Source organism: Strongylocentrotus purpuratus, unplaced genomic scaffold, assembly GCF_000002235.5.
Source record: "Strongylocentrotus purpuratus isolate Spur 01 unplaced genomic scaffold, Spur_5.0 spur5_scaffold_3, whole genome shotgun sequence".
Taxonomy (NCBI): domain Eukaryota; kingdom Metazoa; phylum Echinodermata; class Echinoidea; order Camarodonta; family Strongylocentrotidae; genus Strongylocentrotus; species Strongylocentrotus purpuratus.
The window spans coordinates 26,244,004-26,256,938 of NW_022145609.1; the positions used below are offsets into that span (position 1 = coordinate 26,244,004).

General features: G+C 37.6%; 1 protein-coding gene across 1 annotated transcript; it reads left to right on the forward strand.

Annotated features, from left to right (window-relative positions):
• Positions 1 to 547: 547 nt before the first annotated feature.
• Positions 548 to 10,360, forward strand: LOC115928660 (E3 ubiquitin-protein ligase RNF170-like). Its single transcript, XM_030996317.1, has 5 exons — positions 548 to 724; positions 2,417 to 2,700; positions 4,348 to 4,421; positions 7,506 to 7,619; positions 9,040 to 10,360. Exons 1-5 carry the CDS (start codon positions 600 to 602, stop codon positions 9,304 to 9,306), a joined length of 864 nt encoding a protein of 287 aa, XP_030852177.1. The 5' UTR covers positions 548 to 599; the 3' UTR covers positions 9,307 to 10,360.
• Positions 10,361 to 12,935: the final 2,575 nt, after the last annotated feature.

A 12,935-nucleotide genomic window follows, 5' to 3' on the forward strand; every position in this document is an offset into this window, starting at 1 on the left:
CTACTCTTTACCTTTAAATGCATCTTAATTCATCATCACATCGTCACCATCTTATCATCATTGTCGTCATATAACGATTATTTGTTTGGCAAATCAGCATTTACAATGTACACATAATGCCAACATATACTTTAATTAATTGGGAGAAGTTGAGAAGAAAAGAAAGTAAAGAGAGCAGAGAGAGAGAGAGAGAGAGAGGGAGTGAGAGACAGAGACAGAAAGGAAGAAAATGGATGATGCATGTGAAGATTTAATTTTTCTTGACCTGATTCCGACCCCCCCCCCCCCCCCCCCCCCCCTATAACGATGCCCTTTACATGTGTTTATATTATATATACTGGTATTGAATTTCTTTCGGTCTAAGGCTTTGGTGGGGGAAGGGGGAGGGGGATCAAGGTTATGTAAGCATGATGCGATGGACTGGAAGATGTGAAGGGAATCTCCCTGAACACCGCATTATATTTATAGATGATGTCATCGATACGTCATATATAGACACGTCACTCAATCATTAAACAGGGAACTCGATTTATCACCCGTAGACGACGTTGACCTGCGCCTTAGCTTGGCGCCTGTGTTTCATATTGTCATTTGTGTCTATGACATTAGAAATGAGCCAGCCTGAAAGAGGAACGATTGTTGAAGGTATAGGGGATGAGTTCTTTCAAATCCTTGGTTTAATCATCGTAGTTGCAGTGCCTTTTTTAGTCGCCTATCGAAACAGGTACGTATGGTGGAGTTACGGGCAACCGGGATGAAACTCACCCCCGATGGTTCGGGCGATGGCGATGGCATAGTTCCGCTCACTTGTACTTACACAAATTTGAACGTATGGGATAGCCTGAAGTCAAGGGCCAGGGCTAGGTTATGATATTAAGAGATATCATTTTGATATCACCTAGCAGTAAAATACAATCAATTCAAATCACGGATGTTGGGAAAATTACTCTGAAAATTTAATTTGGAAATCTATTGTCAATCCTGGACAAAATACGTCCTCAAAAATAAGGATCGTCTGCATTTTCGCAGACGTTTTTTTTCGTTGGCGGTCTGCAGGTTTCGGGATACCGAACCGCCCGCTGTCAATGCGAAAAATGGATTCGGCGTAAGAAAATAACCCTAGTTCACCGTCTACTTATATGGGTTGTCTGATTTCCCGAGGATTTATCGTTCATAATGTGAAACTCTCTGTACAAAGTCAAAGTACAATTCATCAAGCCAATCATCAAGGAATTCTTCTTTTGCATCGCCAATGCACCGATCAGAAATATGAAACGTCTGCGAAAATGCAGAACGATCTTTATTTTTTAGGACGTATCAGTCTGCGTTTACGAAAACGATCCTCCTTATTCTTGGACCAGCGCGCGCCCCTTCTGGTGAGGAGCTAGTACTTGTTGTAGGAACCGCTTTGTATTCATTGTGATTGTTTACCTTTCTTGGTCGCTACCAAAAAAATAAAAGTGCAAGCACTGAATCCCTGATATACACAAATTTGGTGGTAAAATGCCTTGTTTATACCTTACTATGTGGGGCATACATAAAAACCCGTAATTTTTGCATGGGCACGAAATGTAACGTAGGGACCGAGTTGTGGTGGTCGATTTTTGATTTGGGTAAATCATGTCTTTCATGAGATGAAGCTAGACGGTTCGACACCGCTAGTGAAGTAGGCCATGACCACAGAAGAAAATCAGCTACTTCTCTCCCAAGCAAGCCGGTCTAAATTGTGCTGAAGATCTTTCTGAACAGCAGGAGAGGATACTGTGTCGTAGGTGACAGTGTTATTTGCTAACAACCTGACGTGGGAAGAAAGCGGGTCCTGGATAATCATTGTTATAATATCCTGCATACTGAGAATCTTGCAATCTGATTGGTCTAAACGAGGTCACATGATCAACTCCCTGCGATAGTACTTTTGTACAGTATTTTTTTGCTGCTGCCCCACTTGTCCCTTGAAAGTAGGTTACGCAAAATGTCAGTTTTTTTGTTAAGGCCAAACTAGTACAAGTCAACGACGCTTAATTTTAAGCGTTGGAAAAGTCAAATGCTGGAGCTAAACTGTCTGCAGAATGAGGACACCGCAAGCGAAAACCTAGTTCTTTTAATTATGTAAAATTCACTTTGAATAGACATTGCCGATGTGGGATATTATAAAACAAATATTAACCTCGTAGTCTGTTAATATTTTCTTAATATATATAAGGAGTAGTCAGGAACAGGGTCCTAAAACACTGCCTTGCAGAACCCCTGACTTGACATTGACATAGTCAGATCTAGCCCCATAGATGAAAAAGCAAAGCTAAGATGGAGTTTGGAGGTGCGTGCAAGGTATATACTGATCAACTCATTTAGACCCTACTGACTGTAGCTGACTATGAATTTATGTTTTGTTTATTTTTATGCTTTTCACTTCCAGGTTAAGATCAATTGCGACAGGGGCTATACACCCTGAGAGTGAAGCCCATGTCCAGCATACACGCACCCAGCTCCGCTATGGCAGACCCAATGCTGATGACCATGCTGCATCAGCCAATGGGCAAGCTACGGGGGAGTCAAACGGTCAACAAAACGGTGAGGGGCAGAGCAGCGATGGACGGCATGGCATGAGTGCCCAGCCATATAACGGAGATCGACCTTGCCCTATTTGCCTTGATGAGAAAGAATGTGCAGCTGAGACGAACTGTGGACATGTGTTTTGTGGTAGGTTTCTGGGTTCTATAGATTCTATTGCAATTGTCATTTTTAAGTTCTAGCAATGGTTTAATGATAGAAAATTTGTTTGGATAATTTGCCCCCCAACACAAAGAGAAGGAGAAAAAGAGAAAAAGGAGAAAAATAAAGAAAAGAAGAATGAGAAGATGAAGGGAGCATAAGGAACGAAGGAAGTAAGGAAAGAAGAAGGAAGAAAATTAGAAGAAGAAAAGAAAAGAGAGACAGAGAGCTATAGATAGAAAAGCAGGATCAGTGATCACTATTTCACGGATACAGTACAGAAAGAGAGAGAGATAAAGAGAGATAAGGAGAGACTGACGGAAAAAGAGAGACAAAGATATGTAATCCTATTAAAGAAAAATCCAACCTTAATAGACAACTGCTCTAAAAGAAAGCAGACAAATCAGAGAGGCAGACTGGTGTAAATTTTAACGAAATTGGGTTAAAAAATAACAAAGATATGAATTTTCTAAAGCTGTAATCAATGTTCATATGAAATTGGCTGAAAAGATAATGTTACTGCGACAAAATGCTGGACTACTTTCCCATTTTCCCACAAAAAAAGACTAACATTTTTAGTAGTTCCCCCAGGGAGAAGGCACTTAGAAGAAAAACAGATATTAATGATATTTTTTGTACACAACAAACGGGAAAGTTGTCCATGACTATGTCACAATCCACTGAGACACTGACCAATTTGCAAATTTGAGATTGGCATAGATTTAGTGATCTCATATTTCAAACATACATAACTTTCTTATTAACTCATATCCTGCCATGAGACTGCTAGCGCACTATTGTTATAGTGCTTTGTGCACGCGAGCGTGCTATCGATTGATTGCTATGTTCATGCTAGCGAGCCACCGCTTGTCTGCTTTGTTCACACTAGCACGCATATGTAATAACAGTTATTGTTTATGCCCATTGCACCATGCTGAGTGCTTTTGCAGCGCTATTGAAAGTACCATCGCTTGCATCAGATTATCGCAAAATTACAAATTCATGATATGATGTTGGTATCAATGGAAAGAGGGTGAAATTTCCTACAACTTTTATGTACAATGTTTGTTTATATAACATAGGAATGAGAAGTTATAGTGGATCAAACATAGTAAAGATTTAAAAACCACGCACTTGAACCAACCCTAAAATTAACTTGGCATACAGGGGATTTGTGGCTGGCACAATAGGGATTAGCACTGTGGCACTGGGTGCATTGTATGAGTGGCAGCTTAAGAGTTAAGGGCAATCCAACCCTTGCAATGAGTTTGATTTGTATGAAAGCAGAAAAATAGAGATAAACAGAACAGCGAATCTATAAAATAAATCAGACCACTAATAAGAAAGTTATGAATGTTTGAAATATGAGATCACTATGATTATTTTTAGTCATATTTAATTCAAAGTTTCATCAGCCTGCTTTTCTATTTCTTTGCTTTCTTGATATTTAATAGTAGTCTATCAAGGTTGGATTACCCTTTAATGGTTGGATTTATTTCAAACTTTCGCCATTATGTTTCTTCTAATTTTCTGCTTTTATACAAATGAACGTTGTACAAATGATGTATTGCCTTTAAAGACTTGAGGATCAACTCTGTATTTTCACAATATGATGTGTTTCTTGTTTTTTGCAAGGTAACTGTTTAATTGCATACTGGAGACACGGTACATGGCTTGGTGCTATAAGCTGCCCTGTGTGTAGACAAATGGTAAGTATGGAACCAAACTAGTGTTTATTTATGTAGTTAATGAATATTTTGTTAAAGCCCCACTGCACTACTTTGGCTACTTGCGCCTTCTATACATATAGCAAACAATGCCTAATCGGTGACCATTGGTCCCCCATGGTCCCCTTTTTCTTATGTTAATTGAGAGCTGATTTGATGAGATAACCACCTGTCAGTGACCATGCAGGGAGGTCTAATCCCTCCTGTCCAAACTATTGCAGAGGGGATTTAAACCATGAATAGGGATATTTTGGAGGCTCTTTTTGTTTGTTTTTGTTATTAGTATTATTATTTCATTATTATTATTACGGTACTACTGTTGTTATTATTATCATTATAATTATTATCATTTTTTTTTTTTTTTTTTTTTTTTTACATTGAATATGAAGGAAGTCCCTTCGTTTATTGACCATTTAAAACAACAAAATATACAAAACAACAATACAATAGAAGAATGATATCAAATAACAACAAACAAAAGTAATAATGGTCAGGGTCCCTGAGAAGCAAGACTGCTTGTAGTCGGGACCCTATATACAAGTACATTATAACATTAATATAAATTTAAATGCACACGCACGCATAACAAGCAAGCAAGCACACGCACACACACACACACACAAACACACGACAGAATGGAGCAAAGATATAAGAGGAAGGAAAAATACAAGATAAAGAGCTACGAAGAGAGATCGAGATTATTTAAAGAACTGAATAAACGTAACTTACACAATACTTTAAATCTGGATAGTGTTGTGCTATTTGTAATGTTACTACTTAACAAATTCCATTCATACACCCCTGTGAATCTAATTGAATTGCGAACATAATTGAATCTAGAGAAGGGTTTATGTAAATCTTGATGTTGTCTAGTTAAATGAGTGTGGAATTTTGAGTTTGTTTGAAACATGTTAGAAAAAACTTCTGGAAGGGCGCCTTTATTATATTTATACATAAAAATCCAGGTATTAAATCTTATCAGTTCGAAAAGAGGCATAATTTTATATTTAACAAAAAGTGGCGCGCTTGGAGTCATATAATGAGAGTTGGTCAACAGACGAACTGCTTTCTTTTGTAAAATAAACAATTTTGATAAGTTTGATTTAAAAGTATTGCCCCAAATTATAGTACAATAGTTCAGATGAGGAAGTTTTAAAATTACGATATTATCATTCTTGTTGTTCATACTGTTAGATAGATAGATAGATAGATAACTGGTTTATTAATGAAAAAACATCATTGCGGCATAGCCGAATTGCGATTATTTTACAAATATTCCTTTTTAAAAATGACATAAATACATTTGTACAAACGTTTAAAATACATTTGGAAATATAGATTCAAAAACATATTGCATATATTCAGACTGTTTCAAAAATTGATATTATTGTTATTATGATAATACTGTGGAGTAGTAGGATATAAGTTTAGAGTTTAAATTTTAATAGATAAATACGGTAAAGAAAGTTAAGTAAAAAAAAAAAAAAAAAAAAAAGGTGTAGGAAGAAGATGAAGAAGAAGGGGAAAAGGGAACAGGAGAAAAAGAAGGAGGAGAACAAGAATAAAAATAGGAGAATAAGAAAAGGGGAAGAAGAATAAGAAAGGAAAGTAAAGAAAAAGAAACAAGAACAACATATTGCCTGGATATTGGTTAACCTCCCTCCACAGAAAATAACAGTGTATCTATTACTCATCCCCCCCCCCCCCCCCCCCCATGTGCACACACATGCATGCACAAATGCACAATCTGGCTGAGTGTCGACCGCAAAACATACTGATACTAAACATGCTAAAGGGACCTTTGACAGTTACATGTCAGTTACATGAAAAAGAAGGCGAAAAAATTATTCAACATTTTGTTTACGTTTACTTAGAGTTCATTTCACATGTTTATTTAGAGTTCACTTCACATGTTTACTTAGAGTTCATTTAACATGTTTACTGAGTATGGGATAGGGCTGTCCCTGAGCCTGTTTGTTCTGAATTTCATTTGCGGGACTTTCATTCTCTTTCTTAGTCTCATTTGAAAGGCAGTTTCCGGTGCCTGAGGCATCAGGTGATGGCAGGGTCCTGTTGGTTTGTTCAACTCCTTAGCAAATTGAAGACAGATCTGTTTTCGTCGATCAACAAGGGTACAAATATTCAGCAGGGTGAGAGCGTCATCATAATGTGTGAATTCACGTCCAAGGATGATTTTCAGTGCCCTTTTCTGGATGTTCTCAAGTTTTCGGGCGTGTTCCTTGGTGAGGCCTGGATTCCAAACAGGGACGGCGTATTCAACCGTTGGTCTTATATAACTGTTGAAGACGGTCAGGAGATCACTTGTGGGGACGTTGTGATGCTTCAGTAGTCGAAGCATATGGAGTTTTCCATTTGCTTTCCTCAGCATCTCATTTACATGTTGGTCCCACTTGAGGTTCTGCTGAATGAACACTCCAAGGAGTTTTACACTCTGCTGTTGCGCTATCACTCCATCTCCAAGGACAACATTTGAAGGGGGAGGCGCATCTCTCATGAAGCACACTTCCATAGATATACATTTCTGGGGGTTAAGTCTCATTTGATTGCGTAGTGACCAATCTCTCAAAGATGTTACGGCTGCTTGGATGTTGGAGTCGTTCCTTTGATCACGACACTCCAGGAGAGTGAGGTCATCCACATATTTGTACCTCCTAACGGGATCGACAATATCTAAGGAAGCATCATTGATGATGGCTAAAAACACAATTGGGCCGAGTTTTGTGCCTTGGGGAACACCGGCAGAGATTTCAGTCCATTCAGATATGGCTGTGTTGTACCTCACACACTGACGTCTACCCATCAGGAAGTCTGATATCCACAAGACAAGAGATGGATTCACATTGAGAGACAAAAGCTTTTTTACAGCTATGTTTTGATCGATGCGATCGAACGCTTTGCTGAAGTCAGTTAGTATCAACGTGGATGTTGTTTTTGGTTTGTCCGAGTTCAGACATAGATGGTGAAGGATGTCAACAAGACAATGGACATTCATTAATATAATTTTCAGTATTATTTCCCATGAATTCATGTCGTGCTTTCTTTCAGGTAACAATCATCCTACCAGTCTTCCAAGAAGATGAACAGAATAGCGGTGATGGGGGAAGAATTATGGCCGAAATCAGGGACTATAATCGAAGATTCTCAGGAGAGCCCAGACCGGTGAGTTGGTGGAGGAGATTTTCAAGATTCTGGCAGAAGTTTTAGATTAGTTTGATAAAAACCATAGAAGAGCAAGCTTTGAAACGCCAAAAATTGCATCCTGTAGTACCCTATATTTGCCTCATTCTTCATAGAGAAAATCACAAATAAAAATATTCAATTCAATTCATTTATTTTTCATTAAAATTCAAAGTTAACAATACATCACAAATGAACAGCAAATCGGAAGGACCCCGAAATGAGCAAAGCTTGTGAGAATGGGGACCTGTACAAAAATAAACGTACAAGCAAATTAAATAACAAATATTGTAAAACTGATCAAAACAAACATAAACCCGCCCTCATACATTTACATGCAAACTGACACATCAACACACACTGCAGGCAAAACACATATATCATTATAGATCATAGCCCAGTTTCATAAAACTTGTTATCAATAACAAGTTACATGTAACTGTTATAAGCTACTGAAATCATGGCATCTGATTGGCTTAGAGCAAATTGTCTTAGATATTTAGCATTTGTTATTTAAAACAAGTTTTATGAAACAGGGCCCAGCTGTTGCAACTGACTGATGATTGAATTGAATTTATTCACCATTGAAACCAAGATACATATAAATTTACGATGACAATGTCAATATAACATAAATACATGACATGAATTATAAAAATACATGTTCTACACCGATATACATGTACATTATGAAACTATTAAAAAATAGTTATAAGTAATATTAGTGTCAAGAGTAAAACAATAAATGACTATTTATAATGAGTTTGTGATACACTGGGTAACTATCTATAGACTCTCGGCAAGACTTTTCATGTTGCATATGTTTTTGTTGTACCTGTGTTGAAGTCAGAGGCTAATAAAAGTATTCTCCTAATCCAGGTCTAAACCACAACTAAATTGGTAGATTTGTTTCACTGTTTTATGTATCGCCAAGAGTCGACCTTTTCATCCTGTACAAATTACCATCATTCTGTTTGTAAATAAATAAACGAACATCGTGTAAATATGACACATCATTTTCTCATATTCATTTATTGACTGATTTCATTTTGTCATAGTAATTTAATTTTGTATAGAATAAAGAGCTTGAAAATGATCTCAGTGGAACTAGTTAAACCAGGGCCCCGTTGCATAAAACTTATCATTGATGGTAACTTTGCCATCAATGGCAACTACATGTACCATGGTAACAGGGCTCAACAGCCAATTCAAAATCAAGGTTTCCATGGTAGTTACCATTGAAGACAAAGTTACCATCAATGGTAAGTTTTGTGCAACGGGGCCCAGGTCCAACTTTGCCACCTTTATGAATGAGCCAATGTTCATTGAAAGACATCATAATTTTTTTTGTTGGTCATATCCCCAACTTCCTTTTTTCTTCTTCTCTCATTGCCGTTTTTAGTTTATGGACTACATCTATGATCTTCCAACCCTGCTACGTCATACGGCCCGTGACTTCTTCTCGCTCCACGGGATCGTCTGGATGTTCCGTCTGAGGATCGTCTTCTGCTTCGCGGCGGCCCTCCTGTACCTTATCTCCCCTCTGGACATCATTCCCGAGGCTGTCTTTGGATTTTTTGGATTCTTTGACGACATCTTTGTGGTCCTTATCTTGGCTATCTATGTCACGGGCATATACAGGGGCATCGTGGCACAGAGGATGGAATAGAGGCGATGTCAAAGGTCATGAATTCTGCACGATGCACTGCTTAGCGTTGTGACGTTTGAAGGAACTTCTGGTGAGACCTGAAGGTTTAAGGGAGTGTAGCATGACGAGACTACATGTCTTTCTAGTGGCCTGACTCCAGGCCAATCCGGTATAATACGACCACGGACAAAGCAACCGCAGCAATCACATGCATTCAACATACGCGAAACCGAAGCGTCCATATAGAGATTAAGTCGCTGACTACTGTTAATATGCAGTTGTCCAAAAGAAGACGTAGATAACCAGTATTTGCCAAGCTACACTCCATTTAAAGGAAGGCAGATGGAATGAGTGGACCCAATATTCTTCAGGATACTCTAGGCCTATGTAGTAGCCAGGGTCCTTGCCTGTATGTAACACACTGGTTCTACAAAACTTCTTCCGTCGACACTTGCTATGCTTTCAACAACCCACACTCATCAAATTCCTGCCTTCAACCCTTGATCAAACACTATACCTGATCTTATCTCTGAAGACCTGAAACCTGATTGCATAAAGTACAGGCTGGAGCAATGATCGTGTCAAACTTGGTGATAATACCAGGCATGGGAGACTCCAAACAGAGAAATGACAAAAGATACTTGACAAGTTGATATACAGTTAACAGCTAAATTATTCATACCCTTACCAAGTTTACATAAAGGAAATGGGGCACTAACAAGGAATACAGCACTTATTAGAAAGAAAAAGGGGCACTTATCAGAGGTTTAAAAAAGGACCAGCCCGCACCTGAGAAAGGGCACTTATTAAGAAAGGGTAAGGGGCATTTATTACAAAGGAAAAGGGGCACTTGTTGATGTAAAAAAGGTACTTATCAGAAAGTGCTAAGGTTCACTTATTAGAAAGAAAAGGGGGCACTTTGGGGATACTTGAAATAGTAGGGGCACTGTGCCTCAGCACCCCCTCCCCTCCTCCATGAGTGCTGCCTCTGGCTTGTTCGTAATAAAAGAAAGGGACAATTTGTGGGAAATAGTAAGTGATAGGTTGAAAGATGAGCAGCAGTCAAGGAGACACATAATCAAAGGCATCTACCTGATTTTTTTTTCTTTTTCTAAAGTCACATTTATACCTCCACTCAGTTCTTTTTTTCTCAAAATCATGGCCTTATATATCTCTATGGAGTGCCTTAACAATCGTTAAAGACTATATGAAAATGGAAAGCAATGCCGTTATTTACTAATTACTTACATGTTTCAGTTACAGTGTTTAGTGAAACTTGATAATACATTGCCTAGTTAGCAAGCAATCCTGTGATGTCCTGGGGGGCGTTTCACAAAACTTGTCATCAGTGACAAATGACAGTCTTTGTTAAAGCTACTGAAATCCTTGCTTCTGATTGGTTATCAGCAGATTTGTCAGTGATTTTTGTCATTTGTCATTGAAAAAGGGCTTTGTGACACGGGCCCCTGGTCTGTTTAACTGCTTTGATGTACATGTATATCTCATTGTATATTCATGGTGATGTTGACCATGGGATGACATGGGGAAAAAAGGGCTCTGTTTTTTTATTTTTGTGGTCCACCTCGTCACCCCACCTAAAAATTTGTGTAGCAGGGTAATTTGTGGTGCTGAATTAAATTTCATATGATAATGCAGGTCATAGTAAGCTTCGCACACAAGGAAATTAATGCATTGTGTTAATGTTAGATTATACAAATATTGCATGTTTGGGCTTTCAATGTATGAAATTATATAAACCAAGAAGGAGGTTGAAATATAATGGTATGAGGGGAAGTATAAATAATTATGGTCATATATGTTAAAACAAGGAATGCACTTAATATTTAGGATATTACAGTGAAAGTATATTTGTGATCTCATACATTTCTCCATTGAAGTTGTGCCCTCTCAAATACATTCAGTCTGCATTTGCGTCAGATTATACAAATATTGCATGTTCCGGCTTTCAATATATGAAATTATAAAACCCAACAACAGTTGAAATATAATGGTATGAGGGGAATTCTAAATTTGTTCATATATGTTATATTAAACAAGGAATGCACTTAATATTTAGTATATTAAATTGAAAGTATTTGTGATCTCATACATTTCTCCATTGAAGTCGTGCCCTCTTGCGTCAGATGTGTACAGATAAGACAATGCTAACAATGGGTATGCGCAGGGAAGAGACGTGCGAAGTCTAATTCACTTTTATACGCTTGTTACCGTGCAAAAAATGTTATATTGCATGCTCGTTGAGTGTCATGTGACACCTTTTAAGCTAATAGGATACCTTTTGATAAATTGACCCGACTTATATTGTTTATTGGCTACGGTATGCAACAACACCATGACTATCAGTAAGTGCTTCAGCTTAAAGTTGACTTACTAAAGTAAAATACTCATATGTGATCTGGAAAAAGATGTTAGCCATTTTACCTAGCCAAGCTTGATGCCAACTGAAATACTGGCAAAATTCAAGTATTGAATTGAATACTGGCCCAGAACCATTCTTTAAGACACTTTGAACTTGGGTCAGGACTTTCAAAATTTATCATTCTGTTTCATCTGCATGCTGGTACTTTGTATTTATGAGCTGTAAAATATTACTTCTGTTCCAAAGGTATTATTACTTCTGTTTCAAAGGTATTATTAATAATAATAATAATAATATTTATTTTTTATATAGCGCTTAATAATACAAATGTCTCTAAGCGCTTTACAAATATACTATTACCCCGGTCATTGGATTCAGTGCTAGCCTGACACAATGTGTGCACAATCTCCACTCCCTGGGGAGTATTCCTGCCAGGCGTTACTTGACGCTCAAAAACTGTTTGACCAACAATGACGGCCGCATCCTACCGGGTACCCATTCGACACCTGGGTGGAGAGTAGCAAGTGCAGGTTAATATCTTGCCATATTAAAATGAAATAGAAAGTGATTTGCAAAGAGACAAGTCCACACACTTGCATAATTTCTTTTGGGGGCCTACTTGAAAAAAATTGAGTTGAGTTCTGTATTCATCTTATCATGTTTTCCTTTACACTATATAGTGTGAATATCTCTTACAGATTTCGACCTCGATTTTGATTTGTCCCATGTAATCATGAAAGTTCATTGCTTGTTGACAGTAGTCCAATTTTGCAAAGGACAAATTATAAATATTAAAGCACACATGAATGACGGTCCTTATATCATCAACAATTCTGTTGGCACTTTGTTCCGTTTAATGTAGTTTTGTAAAGATGAGAGATAGCCTGTAATCATGCCTAAGTCTTTTGGTCCTTTGGTCGCCCGTATAGTTTCCTTTCCTGCGGCCACCATCAAGCTCTAGCTTAAGATGGCAGTCTCCAGCATTTTTCAATTTTGAAATGATTTTTCAACTCTGTGGTGTTTCTTTTTAAAGGTATACTTATTTAATTGATTTATATTATAATATGATTATATATGTATTTTGAATGAAATAAAATCATATAAAAAATGATCTCTTTTGGAAAAACACTGTGGTCCAAAAAAGGTGAATTCTTTTGTGCATTTACTTCTTTTGTTCATTTTTAGCTCTTTGCCATTGCTGTTGTAAAAGTATAATTTTCTGGCACTAATTTTCATTCATTTCATTTCTTTTCTCTTTTCACTTTCCATA

Coding starts and splice junctions, on each gene's coding strand:
- LOC115928660 (XM_030996317.1), top strand. CDS start 600: ATGACATTAGAAATGAGCCAGCCTGAAAGAGGAACGATTGTTGAAGGT. Junction 2,701..4,347: donor CTGTGGACATGTGTTTTGTG/GTAGGTTTCTGG, acceptor GTTTTTTGCAAG/GTAACTGTTTAATTGCATAC. Junction 4,422..7,505: donor GCCCTGTGTGTAGACAAATG/GTAAGTATGGAA, acceptor GCTTTCTTTCAG/GTAACAATCATCCTACCAGT.